This window comes from Muntiacus reevesi, chromosome 3 (genome assembly GCF_963930625.1).
Source record: "Muntiacus reevesi chromosome 3, mMunRee1.1, whole genome shotgun sequence".
NCBI lineage: Eukaryota > Metazoa > Chordata > Mammalia > Artiodactyla > Cervidae > Muntiacus > Muntiacus reevesi.
The window spans coordinates 56398201-56415856 of NC_089251.1; the positions used below are offsets into that span (position 1 = coordinate 56398201).

General features: G+C 40.0%; 1 protein-coding gene and 1 non-coding gene across 2 annotated transcripts in view; one reads left to right on the forward strand and one right to left on the reverse strand.

The window, feature by feature from the left end:
• Nucleotides 1-2116: 2116 nt before the first annotated feature.
• EIF2AK3 (eukaryotic translation initiation factor 2 alpha kinase 3) overlaps nt 2117-17656 on the reverse strand; it is a 78907-nt gene continuing 63367 nt past the window's right edge. Inside the window, exons 14-17 of the mRNA XM_065929170.1 lie at nt 15718-15885; nt 11226-11327; nt 5481-5543; nt 2117-3297 (exon numbers count right to left, since the gene is read on the reverse strand). Of these exons, the coding sequence (XP_065785242.1) occupies nt 3097-3297; nt 5481-5543; nt 11226-11327; nt 15718-15885 (534 nt within the window). The 3' untranslated portion in view covers nt 2117-3096. The remainder of the gene's footprint in view (nt 3298-5480; nt 5544-11225; nt 11328-15717; nt 15886-17656) is intronic.
• TRNAE-CUC (transfer RNA glutamic acid (anticodon CUC)) lies at nt 7865-7937 on the forward strand. The gene has a single exon. It is a non-coding gene; the product is annotated as a tRNA-Glu (tRNA).

Sequence of the window (17656 nt, forward strand, 5' to 3'; positions counted from 1 at the left end):
TGGAGGGGGAAGTCTCCTTAAGCAAGTTCAGTTCAGTCGCTCAGTCCTGTCAGACTCTTTGTGGGCTAATCGCAGCACGCCAGGCCTCCCTGTCCATCACCAACTCCCGGAGCTTACTCAAACCCATGTCCATTGAGTCGGTGATGCCATCCAACCATCTCATCCTCACCAACTCCCGGAGCTTACTCAAACCCACGTCCATTGAGTCGGTGATGCCATCCAACCATCTCATCCTCTGTCGTCCCCTTCTCCTCCTGCCCCCAATCCCTCCCAGCCCAGGTTAGATATGTGCAAATCCTTAAGACAGCTTGGTATGAGGCAGTAGACAAAAACCTTAACTAGGGATTGGAATTCCTGGGAGTTGGTCCCAGTTCTGCTGATTGGCTGTTATCAAAGGGCAAATCACAGCATCTTTCTGGACCTGAGTTGTACAATACGAATGGTAATAATAACATCTGTCATAGTGTTTTTATAACTTTTATTATTATTTTATTATATATTTTTATTTATTTGACTGCACCAGGTCCCAGCCTCAGCAAGTGAGATTTTTTTTTTTTTTTTTTTTTCAGTTGCTGCATGTGGAATCTGCAGCTCCCTGACCAGGGATCAAACCTGGGCCTTCTGCATTGGGAGCTTGGAGTCCTAGTTACTGGACCACCAGGGAAGTCCCTAAATAGCTAGCTTTCAGGGTGGTCTTGAGGGTCAAAGGGTCTGCAGCTGGAACTGAGCAGGCAAACTGGGAAGAAATCAACAAGATCCCTTGCTGGGATGAAGGGGAAAATAGTAACTGAAGCAGGCTAAGAGAAGAAGGAAAAAAAAAAAAAAGAGTTGAACTGGCTAGGAGCCAAGCAGAACAGGGAAGAAAGACCAGGTGGAGGGAGCCTCACTGAGCAGTGAGAAACTGGGAAGAGCACAAAGGATCTGTGACGTGTGCCCAGCTTACAAACTGCTCAGACTCTATGGGGCAGACATAACGTGTCTGTAAGATGGAAATAATCATGCATTTGACCCTTGAAGGCTGGGCCTGGCGAGTTTGTGCCGGGCAGCTCTGCACGCCACATGCCTCCATCAGACACATCGTGATCCCAGCACAACTGGCTTTGCCGTATGTAGCCTTTGCTCTTCGCAGCCTCCCTTTAGGGTAGGATGGTCTTTATATCTCTGGCACAGAGTAGAAACTGAGCTAATGTGTTTGGATTATGAGTCCAGTGAATTTTGAAAAGGACTTGATCCTGTCAACTCTTTGGGAGAGGACAAGAAGATGCCTGTTTAGAACAGGTTCAGTTCAGTTGCTGAGTCGTGTCCAACTCTTCACGACACCATGAACCCGCAGCACGCCAGACCTCCCTGTCCATCACCAACTCCCAGAGTTTACCCAAACTCATGTCCATTAGAACAGGTTAGGAATAAGTTTTCTATTTTTTAAAATTAATTTCTATTGGAGTATAGTTGCTTGAAATGTTGTGTTAGTTTCTGCGGTATAGCAAAGTGAATCAGTTATACATACACATGTATCCCTTTTTTGGTTTCCTTTCCATTTAGGTCACCACAGAGCACTGAATAATAGAGTTGCTTGTGCTATGCAGTGTGTGTGTTTGTGTGTGTGTGTGTGTTCAGTCGTGTCTAACTCTTTGCGACCCCATGGACTGCAGTCCACCAGGCTCCTCTGTCCATGGAATTTTCCAGGCAAGACTGGAGCATGTTGCCATTTTCCTACTCCAGGGGATCTTCCCAACCCAGGTTTCTGAACCCTTGTCTCTTGCGACTGCTGCACTGTCAGGCAGATTCTTTACCACAGAGCTACCTGGGAAGCCCTGTGCTATACAGTAGGTTCTCATTAATTATCTATTTTATACACAGTATCAATAGTATGTATGTGTCAAGTCCAATCTCCCACTTCATCCCCTGGTCCTTGATGTCCTTATGCTTGTTCTCTACATTTGTGTCTCTATTTCTGCTCTGTAAATAAGATCATCTATAAGGAATAAGTTTTCTTGAGAGTAGAGTTATGACTCTTTTGAGACCTATGATCCCATTTTAAAATCTGAAAAATTCCATTTCGGAGCTAGTTCCCTCAAATAAGAATCAACCATAAATCATTTCTAAAAGTTTTATTAAACCATTTAGACTTGAAAGAAGTCACAATAGTTAACACACTTTTAAGTGCGTTCTGTACACCACCAACCCAAATGGATTGAGTTCAGAATTTTTATAAATAAAAAATAAACCTATTTACAGTGAAAAATAAAAACATGTTAGCAAGTTAGATGATTAGACTGTTATCTACAATCAGTTCTGAGACAGTATCAACCTACAGAATTACATTTAAGACATGTAAGATTTCATTAGGTTTAAGAAGTCCGTAATTGAAGCAGTTAGCTGTGATATATGATTTGTTTCTTACTACGACTTTTTTTCCTTCTCCAAGCCAGAATTTTTGACCAATTTACACCAAAAGCTTCATTTTCCCTTTATTGGAGGTAAAAGTACAAAAAGCTCTTAAAATTTTTTCTCTCTAGAACTATCTGAGGAATAAAGCTATTTAATGCTACAAATGACCCTAGAAAACTAGCTATATAATTTGTGCTACTTGTCCTCCAAAATAATGCAGCTTCCTAATTCACCCACCAGGGACAAAAATGGAGTCAGCTTTGTTTTGAAATCAGTTTCAAAACTCCCATGATCTCTCTAGAAAGCGTCTTTCTAGAACAATATGGTTACCACCATGTAGGGACTTTCATTTTCTGTACTATAAAAATACTTCCATTTTATAATTCTCTCTATACATTTTAGGGATTGCTTCTACCTCCCTAGGCAAAACGTGAGGGTGGAATGCTTGGCCAGCCAGTTTCAACAGACCAGTGAGGGAAAGGAGCGCATGTGACAGCCCTCCCCTCGACTGGAGCAAAAATCAAAAGTTGGCTCAAATGAGGTGTGCGCTCCAAAATCCAGTTTAAAATCTGATTTAGAAAAGGCAACCTAAAACGAAATCAAGTGGAGAACCATATTTTCAAGTTTGCGATTTTGGAAAAGCAATATTCCTTTGAAGCAGGCTATTCCGTTGTCACCTGTTAGGGGCGTGAGCGGAACTTAAGGCTAATTGCTGGGCAAAGGGCTGTGGGGGCTGCTGGAGTGTCTTGAATGTTTCGCCCCAGACGAGCTCATGGATCGAGACCTCTGTCTGAGGACCGTCTTTCCTGGAAACTCCAAGTCCTCGAAGATCGCGTTTTCAATGATGCTCGCAGCTTCTGGCCGTTCAGTAGGAGATGGGGACAGCATGTCTTGCACCATGGCATACTGAAAGATAAAAATTGTTTTGTGATCAAGGGGCCACTGAACCATTGCCTAAAACAGGAGTCTGCCAAATATTACGTTTCTGTAACTATGTTAAGTTGGTATGCCAGTTTCTCTTTTTTTCTAAATTAATTTTTATTGGAGTATATTGCTCTGCAATGTTGTGTTAGTTGTGTTGAATGTTGTCGAACCTGGGTTTCTGGCATTGCAGGCAGATTCTTTACCATCTGAGCCACTTGATTCCATAGGGAATCAGTTATAGGTACACATATATCCCCCCTTTTTGGATTTCCTTCCCATTTAGCTCATCACAGAGCACTGAGTGGAGTTCCCTTTGCTATACAGAAGGTTCTCACTGGTCATCTATTTTATACATGGTGTCAACAGGGTATGTACGTCAGTCCCAGGCTCCCACCCCATCCCACCCACCTCACCTCACCCTCCCTTGTCCGTATGTTTGTTCTCTACATCTGTGTGTGAGCAACTTCTCAACTGAGCCACTGAAATACAAAAGCAGCCACAAACCGCACGTAAACAGGTGGGTCTGCCTGTGTTCCCATGAAACTTTATTACCAAAACAGGCAGCAGGCTGGATTTGGCTTATGGGTCATAGTTTGGCCAAGTCTTGCTCCAAATATACCTGGACTATTTCAGGTTAATTGGTTGTGTCCTAATATAAAGGGCCCTAAATCACATCTCTGAAACACAGTCTGACCTTTAAAATAAATTCATCTTACAACTGCATGTGAATATACAATTACTTCAATAAAGATTTCAATTAAAAAATAACCATACCGAAGAGACACAGAGACACAGAGAATGGACATGTGGACACGGAGGGACGGGGAGGATGGGATGAACTGGGAGAGGAGCGTTGATGTACATACACTACCACGTGTAAAAGAGATAGCTAGTGAGAAGCTGCTTTATGGCACAGGGAGCTCAGCTCAGTGCTGTGTGATAACTTAGCTGGGTGGGATAAGAGGGCAAATAGATGAGGGAGAGGATATATGTAAATGTGTAGCTGATTCACTTCATTGTACAGCGGAGACTGACACAACACTGTAAAGCAATTATACCCCAATAGATAAAAAGAAAAATAAATCATGCCAGGGGTCAGTACCTAGCCCCTTTTCCTATTTTTTTTCGAACCACTTTCGTATAACACAGATTCTTGTGAGTCCCCCAGGAACTGATTCACCACTTTTCAAAATACACAACAAACCAATTTTTAGTAAAATAAACTTCACTTTAAGTTAGCATATCTCTATATTGTTATAAAGTTCATTTTTAATGCAATCCTTCAATATACTTAAAATATTGAAAGATCAATTAGACTTTTTCCAATTTGATAATTAGCCACACATTTCCATTTACTTCAACTGAATTTACTAAGAAAATTCAAGCATAAATTTTAAAGCGATGTGTTTGTGGACATAACATAAACAAACAAAAACTGCAAAAAGAAACTTCAAAAGTTCATCACACACAGTTTTCACCATCAAGACCATTTTAATTTTCCCTTCCCACTATTCTGAATCATTTACTGTTTCTCTGAGGGGTATAATTCCAACACACAAAATCAGTGGAAATGAGTGACTTTTTTTAAGAAGCTGGTTTTTAAGATCTGTGACAAATTCACTAAGACAAATAAATTAATGGCCTGATTATAATGGCAACTTGATTCTTATGAGGGTGAGCTCTTTACGTTCAGCCTTACTGAAAGTCATGTCGGACTCTGTGACCCCATGGACTACAGCCTGCCAGGCTCCTCTGTCCATGGAGTTTTCCAGATAAGAATATTGGAGTGGGTTGCCATGATCGAACCTGTGTCTCTTGCATCTTCTGCATTGGCAGGCAGGTTCTTTACCACTGAGCTACTTGGGAGGCCCTACTGAAAATTGAGGTTGCTAAATCCCCGGATGGGCTGTCATGCAGCATGGAGCAGACTCCTAGCTGCCAGAACAGGGACTAAACTCCCACCCCTGCAGTGGAAGGTCACATTCTTAACCAGGGAATTCCCCAGCCTTTGGTTTTAACAAGTTGCATGTTGTTGGGATCAGGTCACTTTCCTCTCTAGACCTTAGGCCTCCTCATCTGTAAAACGTAGAAACTGATGAGCTGACTGCTGACTTCACGTCCTAAGTAAGATTTTAAAGAAAATAAAAGATAAGTATTATACCAACCTCACGAGGATATTTTTGAGTAAATAGTGGTGGAAATTTGAGATCTCTTACATCAGTTAGGATCTGAAAAGATAGAAAAGTGTTACTTGTCTTTAAATCTATTTTGATATGTGGATCTATTTAAACAGAGATATTTTTTGATACTGTAAGCAAGGCTGACCATTAAGCAGATGGAAAATTTATCAAGTTTTTCCTGACTTGATAATCTATACATCAGTGCTCCCTGGGCACAGATTTACCTGCCACCAAATCACCAAATAATTTACATCTATTAGAACTGTACATGATCCTGACATCTGGATTTTAACTGAAAATGGACTGATCTGCATCAAAAATAATTCAATCATTCATGAACACACATTTGTGTTCTTAAGTGGGTAACTTTTTGTACTAGTCACTAATCATTTTATTTGCTATAAAAGGACATAGCGTTCTTTTTAAGTGAAGAAAACTAATTGTGCTAAATTCTAAATATAAAAAATAAACTAGCTTTTTGGGAAATTTTCATACAAACAGGATAACAGTGTCTACTTTGTATGACCGCTTTGAGACTTAAATAAGGTAATTAAGGCAAACTATTTGGCACAGTGCCTTAAACTCCTTTAAAACATTTTTATTACTTATTTCTTTTTGGTGGCTCTGGGTCTTCGTTGCTACACTTGGGCTTCCTCTAGCTGCAGCGAGTGGGGGCTACTCTCCAGCTGTGGTGTGTGGGTTTTCATTGTGGTGGCTTCTCTTGTTGCAGGACACAGGCTCTAGGCACGTGGGTTTCAGTAGCTGTGGCACGTGGGCTTAGTAGCTGTGGCTGCCGGGCTCTAGAGCACAGGTCAGGAGTTGTGGCTCAGGGCTTAGCTGCCCCACAGCACATGGCATCTTCCTGGACCAGGGACTGAACCCGTGTCCCCTGCACTGGCAGCTGGATTCTTTACCACTGTGCCACCAGGCAAGTCCCTGATACTCCTTTTGTAATGAATCAGTTTTGAGGAATGAAATAAAGCAAGTATGTCTTCATATTTCTTGGGAAATAAGCTAAAATGTACTTAAACAAAAACATGAACTGGGTTGGCACTTGTCACTTCCCACTAAAGAAAAACAGAAACTTCACTAGAAGAATCCATGACGCAGGCCATAGAAGGGAGTGTTTCACCTGCTAAGAGGTAGGTCATACCAAACAATGTGCAGATAAATGCTTAAGTCTTGAATCACAGAATTTTTAATCCCATCAGACTTTTTTTTTTTAACCTGCTGCCCTTTGAAAGACATCATTAATGAAATCAAATGGGAAGTCACTGGCTGGAAAAAATTAGTCATAATACATATACTTGGCAAAGGACTTGAAAAGATGATCAAGGTCATTAGTTATCAGAGAAATGCAAACTGAAACCACAATCTGATTGTATTGTACTCCTATCAGAATACCCAAAAAATGTAAAGACTAAAAAACCTAAGTGTCGATGAGGGTGCCGAGGACCTAGAACTCGCCTACACTGTGTGTGAGAATATAAAATGGTACTTTCTTATACAGTTAAACCACTTACACATAATTTACCAACCCTATCTCCTCATTACCCAAGACTAATGAAAACAGATGTATATCTACAAAGAGACCAGTTTACAAATGTTCACAGCAACTTTATTTCTTTATGGCTGCGCTGGGCTTTCTCCGGCTACAGCACACGGGCTTCTCATTGTGGTGGGTTCACTTGTTGCGGAGCACGGGCTCCAGACTGCAGGCTCAGTAATTGTAGTAAATAGGCTTCAGTTGCTCTGTGGCATGTGGGATCTTCCCAGGCCAGGGATCGAACCCCTGCTTCCTGCATTGGCAAGTGGATTTTCCACCAGAGGACCTCCAGGAGAGTCCCACAGTCACGTTATTCATAGGTGTTTCCAACAGGCAAGTGGACACGAACTATGTGTATATACCATGAAATATTACTTAACAAAAAGGAGAAACTGCTGACATACTGAGTAATGAATGAACGTTAAAACCTTTAAGGTGAGTCAAAGAAGGTAGACACAAAAATGTATATACACGTATGATTCCATTCATATGAAACTTTCTAAGACAAAACAGATTAGCGGTTGCCTGAAATCAGGATGGGGGATGAAAGAACAGGAGACTGACTGGGAAGGAACAAAAGGCAACTTTTGGGGATGATAGAAATATTCTGTATTTTGAATGTAGTGGTCGTTACATGAAGGTTTAAAAGTATCAAAATCTCATAAAAATATACAAAGTGGGTACATTGTACTGTGTGTAAATTATAGCTCAATAAAATTAGTTTCTTGAAAAACATCTTGGTCAAATCATTGAATAGTCTCTTTTACATTCACTAATAGAATCTCAGAGGGGTTCTGCCTAAACAAGGCAGATTTTCTGAAATTCCCTGATGGTCCAGTGGCTAGGACTCTGCACTCTCACTGCAGGGGGTCTGGGTTCAATCCCTTGTTAGGGAACTAGATCCCACGTGCCACAACAAAAGATCAGAGATCCTCTGTGCTACAACTAAGATCCAGTGCAACCAAATAAATAAATACTAAAAAAATTTTTAAAAAAGAGTAAACATGGCAGATTCTTTTTTTTTCTTTTACTACATTTCCAAACATTTTCACTAAAGCAACAGCAAAAAAAGGAAAAACATTTTAAATCTTTAAAATGAGTGCAATGGAAGAAAAGATCACATCTTTGGAAAGAGAGAGAAAGTAGATGGAAACATAGTGTAACTACTTTAGGTCAACAGAGAAAGCTAAACCAGGGCGCCCACAGGGATAATAAGGCCAACAGGTGGGGAACTGCTTAGCTGTGTGGAACCTGCAGGAGGTGGGGGTGAGGGATGAAGATGGCTGTAGGAGAGCTGTCGGAAGTTCTGTACAGGAAATGATATTACATACCCGCATAGGACACAAAGGGCTTCCCCGATGCCTCCAACAGTAAAGAATCTGCCTGCAATGCGGGAGACCCAGATTCAATCCCTGAGTTGAGAAGATCCTCTGGAGAAGAGAAGGGCAACCCACTCCAGTATTCTTCCCTGGAGAATCCCACGGACAAAGGAGCCTAGCAGGCTACAGTCCACGGGATCACAAAGAGTCAGACAGGACTGAGCAACTAACGCTTTCACTTTTCACAGGACACATAAGTTTGTTATTCGAAGAAACGGAACCAAGGCTTTTCAAACATAGGGCCAATACAGAGGCATGAGGATGAGTCGGGGGCGGGCATGGAAAACAGAACAAGCAAAGTCTGCAACAGTAAGACACTCTCCACCCCACCATCCATCCCAGTTCTTTCTCAGTCAGGAGAATGAAGCTTCTTCTCTGGAGAGAATGAGGAAAGTCCAAGAGATGCTAACATGTGAGTATTCTCCCCCACTGCCACCCCAAAGACAGAACTGGATCATAACACTTAACAGTCATATCCACTTCAGGGTTTTTTGTTTTTGTTTTTTTGGTTGCCTGGCTTGCAGGATCTTAGTTCCCTGTCCAGGGATAGAATAGGGGTCCACAGCAGTTGAAAGCTCTGAGTCCTAACCACTGGACTGCCAGGGAATTCCCTTTTTTGTTTATTTTTTAATGTCCACTTCTAGTTATCATTTTAGAGCACCATTCTTAAATATGGACAGGATTGTCAACATGTGAAACACACACACAAATCATTACAAAACTCAGAGGTATTAGTAGGAAGAAAGAAGTGTGACTATAAAGTGGTAGCAAGAAGGATGGAACACTTCTGTATCTAGACTGCAGGGTTGGTTACAGAAACCTATACATGAGATAAAATACCATGGAGCCATACATAATACAAAGTACCAATGTCAAATTTATGTCGTACTATAATTATGTAAAATGTAACACTTAGGAGAAATTGGATGGAGGGTATCTCTTTGTATTATCTTTGCAACTTTCTGTGCATCTATAATAATTTCAAATAGAAAGCTTAAAAAAAAAAAAAAAGAAAGAGACACTATGGGGGAAGAAATACATACATACATATAATTGAGATTCTCAGCAATATGAAGAGAATGAATTCATGTAAAAAGAGTGCAAATACTACAAAAAAAGGAACAATCTCAGATGGTAAAAACTGAATTGCCATTAATTAAAAAAAAAAAAAAAACTGAATTGTCAAAGGAATTAGGAAAGTTAGAAGAACAAGTTAAGGAACTTCTGCAAAAAATAGTACAAAAAGACAATGACAGAAAATAGGAGGGGAAAAAAGTAGACATTTTTAGGAATAAGTCAGGAGTTCCAGGAAAAAACAAAAAAGTTGGAGAAGAATTTATAAAAAAAAAATATGAAACTTACTAGACTGAAGGATGAATCCCTTCTAACTGAAAGAATCTACCAAGTGCTAAGTATTATAAGTGAGCAGGGGGGTGGGGGTGAGGGGTGGGGGCGGGATTGGTGGGGAGATCTGGAAGGATCTAAGTGGACTAAATTTCATAATGGCACTGATAAAAACTAAATTCCTAAAGCCCTCAGAAAGGAAGATATAATGGGTTCAAAATACCCCATATAAAAAAAATGATGCATCAGAATGGTATCAGCTTTTCAACAGCAGTATTGGAAGCTATAAGAGAATGGGGTAATGCCCTCAAGGTTCTGAAGGAAAGTTATTTTCAATCTAGAACTAGAACCTAGTCATTTATCAATTATATATAAGGATGGGGGGAAAAAATACATTTTCAGATACCTGAGGACTCTAAAATTTTCCCTCTCATACATTCTTTCTGAGAAATTTACGGCAGAATGTGCTCCAGCAAAATAAGAGAGTAATGTAAACAAAACAAAACATGAAATCTAGGACACAAGGGATCCAAGCTGATCAACATCTGGGTTGCTCCTACCTTCTAGTCATTATGAAAATGTTACTATGAACATTTGTGTACAGGTTTTTGTGTGGACCTATGTTTTTATTTCTCTTGGAGAAACAGGAGTAGAACCTAGGAGAAGAACACGGTCATTCCCTGTTTACCTTTTTGAGGACGTGTCAAACTGTCTTACACAGTAGAATGTACCACTTTACATTCCTACCAGCAATGCATGAGAGCACTAATATCTCCATATCCTCGCCAACACTTATTTTCTGCTTTTGTTTTATTCTATTAGAGTTATTCTGGATGGTGTGAAGAGGTATCTCACCGTGATTTTAATTCACATTTCTCTGAGGAATAGTGATGCTGTACTTATTGGCCATCTGTAATCTTCAGAGAAACATCTATTCAAATCCTTTGCCCATTTTTTTAACAGGGTTGTTTGTTTTTTGTTGTTGAACCGTAGTCATTCTTTACATATTCTAGACACTACTTTTAAGACTTTCACTACTAAACTCCTTAAAGGCAACAGTCATGGTTTATTTTGAGAGGGGAAAGAAAACTTAACTATGCTTAGGTTTTCCGCTTTTAAGCATACGACTGTGTGGCCATTTGTTCTCTGGAAAATTCTCTGACCACGACCATCACCCCACCTTGTGGTTTCCCTAACTTTGCCCTTATGACAAATTTGAGTGCAAAATATGGTTAAGTTATGATGAATTTAAGCAACAGCAAGCAACAGACAATTCACCTCAACCATTTTTGAAGGCTGAGCTTTAAATGGAAGCAAAGAGCCTACAAATTCTTTCTCTTCTACTTGCAGTCAACAAAGTTGCTGGTATTAAGAATAACTTATTTTTCTTTTACAACTCATTCTTTTGTAAATTGAAGAGTATTTTCTTCTGCCTTTTAGGAAAGGAGGAGAAGAACTTACCCTGACCCTTTCCATCTGAGTGCTGAACGGGTACAGTAATTCAAACAGAATGAGGCCCAAAGAAAAGATGTCCACTTTATGAGAGTAGCTGCTGCCATGAATCTGCAATCCCAAATAAAGAGGATTAGGAGAACAGTCACAGAGACAGTATCACAGATGATCATACAGCATGAGTGAATCCCAACACTGACTTAGTCCCTACTTGGTTTAAACGTAATCCAGAAGGTAAAAATGTCAGCAAAGAGTTAATCATCTCTGAAGCCCCTTTTCTTCAAGTCACCCACAGCAAGAGTAATTAAACTACTCAGCATCACAGAAGGAAGCCCAGGTATAGCTCTGAGATATGCATCAGTAAAATAGGCCCAGGAAGCCAGGAGCCAGGAAAAGCTGCCCCCCTACCCCTGAGGTGAAGTTTTTCAAAGCCGGCACTATCTAAAGCACATCTCTCACTTCTGACTATCTTAGTCCTCACCTATTTTTATGAGAAAATCTTCCAAACCACTCATCAACTGTGGTTAGCCCTCATTACAGCACTTAATTATGGACTTCTCTGCATTCTTGGTTGTATTTTTCATGTGTGTTATTTCTTACTCTTCACAACTAAATTAGAAAGACCTGGAGGGAAGGGAGCTGCTTCTTTTGTATTCCTACTATCCAGAACTGAGCTAAGTACAGAGAAGGCCTTCAACAAAAATTTATTTGCTAAAAGGAACAAATGAATTACAACCCAACAGACTCTTAAAAAGTCTCATTCAAATTAAAAGTGACCTCCTAGGACTCAGAAGAAGCCTTTCATTTGGGAAAATGAAGCTAGGCACATAACTTGACACTTGGCAAAGGCCAAGGAAGGCCAGAACTTTGAGAATACTCACATCAATATTTCTTTATATTTAAGTTAGTTAGTTTTTAAATTTTTTGGCTACAGCATGAGGCATGCAGAATCTTAGTTCCCCAACCAGGGATCAAACACGGGCACCCAAAAGTGAAAGGATGGAGTCCTAACTGCTGGACCACCAACCAATGCCCCATGATTTTTTTTTTTAATCTTATTTACCTAAAAATGCCTATTTTCTTATACACAAATGACTTTTTCCAGAAACATGATTTGCAGGTCATAGCTATTTTTCATCAAAACTGTACTTATTGGTTTATTGTCTTCTAGGGTTGAGTGTTACAGAAAACAAACTCTTTAAGCTGTAACCTGGTTTTTTCCCTACCTAAATACTTTAATACTATTTTTCCTTTATCTTGAAATTCAAGATGTCTAAGTATAGGTCTATATAAAAAACCTAATTAAATTTAAAAATGAAAATATTAAGCATGAAAAAGAATACACTTGAATAATGCAAACAACTCAGGTAGTCTAGAAGGATACTGTACAACAGTAAAATAAAGGCCAATTCCTATGACTGGTCTCTGATAAAACCTTCCAAAGATAATCTAATCCATTGGTTCTTAAAGTGTGGTCTATGGATCCCTGGGGATCCCAACATCCTTTCAGGAAGTCTACAAAGTCAAGACTATTTTCACAATAATTCTAAGACATGATTTGTCTTTTCACTAAGTTGACATTTGCTCTGCTGAATCTTAGCACAAATTAAGGCAGTGGCACCAAAGCATACTAGTAGTAATTATGTTCTTCAATTTACATACTGGGGGAGTAGGGTGGGAGAAAAAAGAAAGCAAGAAAGAAAAAGAAAGAGAGAAAGAGAAAATGAGAAAGCAAGAAAGAGAAAGAAAAAGCAAGAGAGAGAAACAGAAAAAAGAGACAAAGTGAAAGTAAGAGATACAAAGAGAGAAAGAGAAAGAGAGAAAAGGAGAAAGAGAAAGCGAGAGAGAGAAAGGAAGAGAGACAGAAAGAGAAAGAGAAAAGGAGAAAGAGAAAGCAAGAGAGAGAGAGAAAGCAAGAGAGAGAGAGAAAGAGAAAGGAAGAGACAGAAAGAGAAAGAGAAAAGGAGAAAGAGAAAGCAAGAAAGTGAGAGAGAAAGCAACAGCAAGAGAAAGAAAAAGAGGGAAAGAAAGAGAAAGCAAGAAAGAAAAGAGAAAAAAGAGAAAGAGAAAGTGGAAGTAAGAGAGAAAGACAGTTTCACTTAAACTATCCTTGCTGAAGCAGTAAAACTGATTAATTTTATTATGTCCTGCTCCTTAGGCACACATCTTTTTAATATTCTGTGTGACAAAATGAGCAGTGTTCATAAAGCAGTTCTGCTCCACACTGAAGTAAATGCTGTCTCAAGAGAAAGCATTTATGTAATTGTTCGAGTTCCTATATGAACGTCTAATTGAGCTCTTCTCACCGAGCACCACTTTGACTTGAAAGAAAAACTGGTAGACCAACTGTGGTTATTCAGACTTGGATACTTGACAGTATTTTCTTAAAGATGAATGAAGTGAGAATGGCACTTCAAGGAAAACTGACAGTTGCTGCCAAAGATAAAAGTTGAACTTTGAAGTGAACTTCAGAATTCTGGAAAATTTGTGTCCATCACTGGGAACCTGACAGCTTTCTTAATACTTAAAAGCTCTTTCTGGTGAGCTTTGTCGGTGATATTAAAATATTGATGATTTTTTAAAATATTATATGAGACTGAGAGGAATAGGAGAAGGGGGCAACAGAGGATGAGATGGTTGGATGGCATCTCAAACTCAATGGACATGAGTTTGAACAAACTCTGGGGGATGGTGACGGACAGGGAAGCCTGGTGGCTGCAATCCATGGCATTGCAAAGAGTTGGACACAACTTAGCGACTGAACAACAACAATAATGAATCGTGACAATTTTTGGAAAGACACATAATGTAGAGAACCAATAGTTTCCAAATGACCAACGCACAACTTTAAAAACTCAGGCATGGAAAAGAGGTCGGTTCAAAGTGTGAAATGAATGCTACAGTAACAGAATACAGAATGTCCACTGCTATGGTTTTAGATTCCAGAGGCCAAATGATTCTTCAGAAACTTCAGAAACTTTTACTTATTGAGTTTTGGTCATGCCCACAACTACCTGAAAATGGTATTAAAATGTTCCTCCCTTCCCCACTGCATATCTGTTTAAAGTCAGATTTGCTTAATATACTTGAACCAAAACAACATATTTCAAGGGATTAAATGCAAAAGCAGATATGAAATCTAACCCTTTTAAGTCAGATAGTAAAGAGCTTTATAAAAATGGAGATAAATACCACTATTCTCACTAGTTTTCTTTGGAAAAATATTTATTTTTCAGAAAGTATCTTGAAGATGTAATAGTTTTAAGATGGCTATTTTTAATTGAATTACTACAATTTTATAAATTTCTGCTTTCATCTCTAATATGGCAAATATCAATAGATATAATCTCACAAGAAAAATTATTAAGCTCTCAATCATATTTAACTATAAACAGGCACTGGTCAAAAAGTCTGAGAAACACTCATCTAAGCCTCTATAGGCTCGTGAATATCACCAGCGCTGGGGATGCTACACTGAATCTCCCAGGATGCCCCGCTCCCACCACTTCCGGTCTCCGTTCCGTTTGCCGAGTTTTTCCCACAAGGCAACACAGCTCAGCCTGTCCGCCTGTTTCCTGATGTGCCTGTGGATTATCACAGAGGGCAATTTGCTAAACTACCTCCAACTGTCTCTGAAAACAGTTCCTACCTAGTTCACATAAGGGGAAATGAGAGTTAGGTGTGGGAGGAGGACATTCAAAGTCTCCTCTAAATTTCTGGGACTTCCCTGGTGGTCCAGTGGTAAAAAGTCAGCCTGTCAATATAACAGGCACAGGTTCGATCCCTGGTCTGGGAGGATCCCACCTGCCGCAGAGCAACTAAGCCCGTGGGCCACAACTACTGAGCCAGTGATCTAGGGACTGGGAGCTGCAACTACTGAGCCCATGGGCTGCAACTACTGAAGCCCGCTGCCTAGAGCCTGTGCTCCGCAATAAGAGAAGCCACCACAATGAGAAGCCTGCGCACCGCAACAAACTGCAGACCCTGCTTGCCACAACGAGAGAAAAGCCCACGCGGCAATGAAGACCCAGCAGAGCCAAAAATAAACAAACATTAAATTTCTGGCTGTTGTCAGGTTCTGGTTCAAAGGGCAAGCACATTTCATGCATTGTGAGTATTTTTCTTTATCCACCCCCAATCCAGGTTGCAGGAATTGTACCCTAGCTGTGTTGCCTGTGGAACACTACTGTCAGTTTTCATCATTTTCAGATTTTTATTTTATTGGGTATTTTAAATGGAGCACAGGTGAAGATTCACAGGGAAACATCTAGCTTGCTGCCATCCTAATTAATAAATTATTTAGGGACTTCCCTGGTGGTCCAGTGGTTAAGACCCTGTGCTTCCAAAGCGGGGGTATGGGTTCGATCTACTATCAGGGAACTAAGATCCTGCATGCCAGACTTCATGGCTTAAAAAAAAAAAAAAAAAGGACAGAGCATACTTAAAAAAACAATTTTAACAAAAATCTAGTTATTCCTCAGAAGGAAAAGGAACAGCTCACCTGTTCTGGGCTCATATACAGCTTGGTCCCCACTTGTCCTGTGTGCCTGGCGTAACCTGGCATTGGGGTCAGAACCATCTGATCTTCCTCATCTTGGTCCATTGCCGTCACCAATCCAAAATCTCCAACCTTGACCACATCATCCATTGTAAAGAATATGTTGGAAGGCTGAAAAAAAAAAAAAAAAGCAGATAAAAGCACAGTGGGTGTGTATGGAGGAGAGACAGGGAAGAGAACTATTTAAATGACTACAGAAAATAAATACAGGACACTTGATATTCTCAAGCATCTCTCCCTTTATAATAGTTTAATATGAAAATGAAAACAATCCTTCAATGCTAGACAAGTACTGTGAATAAAGAAGAGGCAAGGGGAGCAAGTATTCACTGAACATCTGTTTAAATAAACCCTTAGAGAGTCACATTCCCTAGTGTCTAGGGTGCTTAATCCTCAATCTCCTTATTCTTTTTTTAACTTTTTATTTTGTATTGGAGGTACAGCCAATTAACAACGTTATGCCAGTTTCAGGTGAACAGCAAAGGGACTCAGTCACACACACACACACACACACACACACACACACACACACACACACACACACACACACATCCATTCACCCCCCCAAACTCCTTTTCCCATCCAGGCTGCCACATAACACTAAATCTCATTATTCTGTACACTCTCTCAGCAAGCTTCTCTACATTTCTGACCTACAGGATGTTTATAATAACAACAAACACATACAGAGCATTTGCAATAGGCCAGAAGATGATCTAAGTGATTTTATTACTGTTTATTATTATTAACTCATGCAACACTCATAACCCTTTTAGTCCTATTGGTCTCTCCTTTCACAGATATGAGAACTGAGGCCCAGAGAGAAGCTAAGTAAATCACCCAAGGTCACCCAGTTAGTAAGGAGTGGCGCAGGGTTTCAAACCCAGGCGATCTGGCTCCATGAGAAAAGGGCATCTGCCCCACTGCCCTGTGGCAGCAAATCACTACTACCTGGTGAATGAATGAAACAGAAGGATCTTTGGGCTTGTTATGAAAGGGAAATGTAGGCTGTCATGGAGAATAATAAGAGCTCTTAACAACAATCTTTATATATATATATATATATACATATATATATATATATATACACACATATATATAATTTTTTTTTCTTCCGGCTGTGCGGCTTGAGGAATCTTGGTTCCCTGACCAGGGATTGAACCTGGGCCCCACATTAGTGAAAGTGCAGAGTCCTAACCACTGGACTGCCAGGAAATTCCCTTAACTACAATCTTATGTTGTCTCTTCTAATACAGGCTCCCATATACTGCATGAACCTTGTCCCGAATTCTAAGCTCTTATATGCAACTGTTCATTGGATACACCTAACCATGGGCTCCTCACATTCAAAATCCTGCACAAGAAATATATCATCTTGGGACTTCCCCGACAGCCCAGAAGTTAAGACTTCACCTTCCAATGCAGGGAATCAGGTTGGATTCCCGATCTCAGGGAGCTAAGATCCCACATGCCTCTTGGCCAAAAAACCAAAACATAAGTAATAGTGTAACAAATTCAGCAAAGATTTAAAAAATGTTCCATAGCAAAAAAAAAAAATAATATATATATATATATAAATATATATATGTATATATAATATTATCATCTTTCCCTACAGCTTACTCTAACCTCAGCTAACATGACCACCATTCATAGGCCTTTGAAATAAGAGGGGGAAAAAGACATTTAGCTCATAAAATTTACTTTCATTGGGCTTCAAATGTGGCTTCCCAGGTGGTGCTAGTGGTAAAGAATCTGCCTGCCAATGCAGGAGATGCTGGAGATGCAGGTTCAATCCTTGGGTCAGGAAGATCCCCTGGAGAAGGAAATAGCAACCCACTCCAGTATTCTTGCCTGGAGAATCCCATGGACAGAGGAGCCA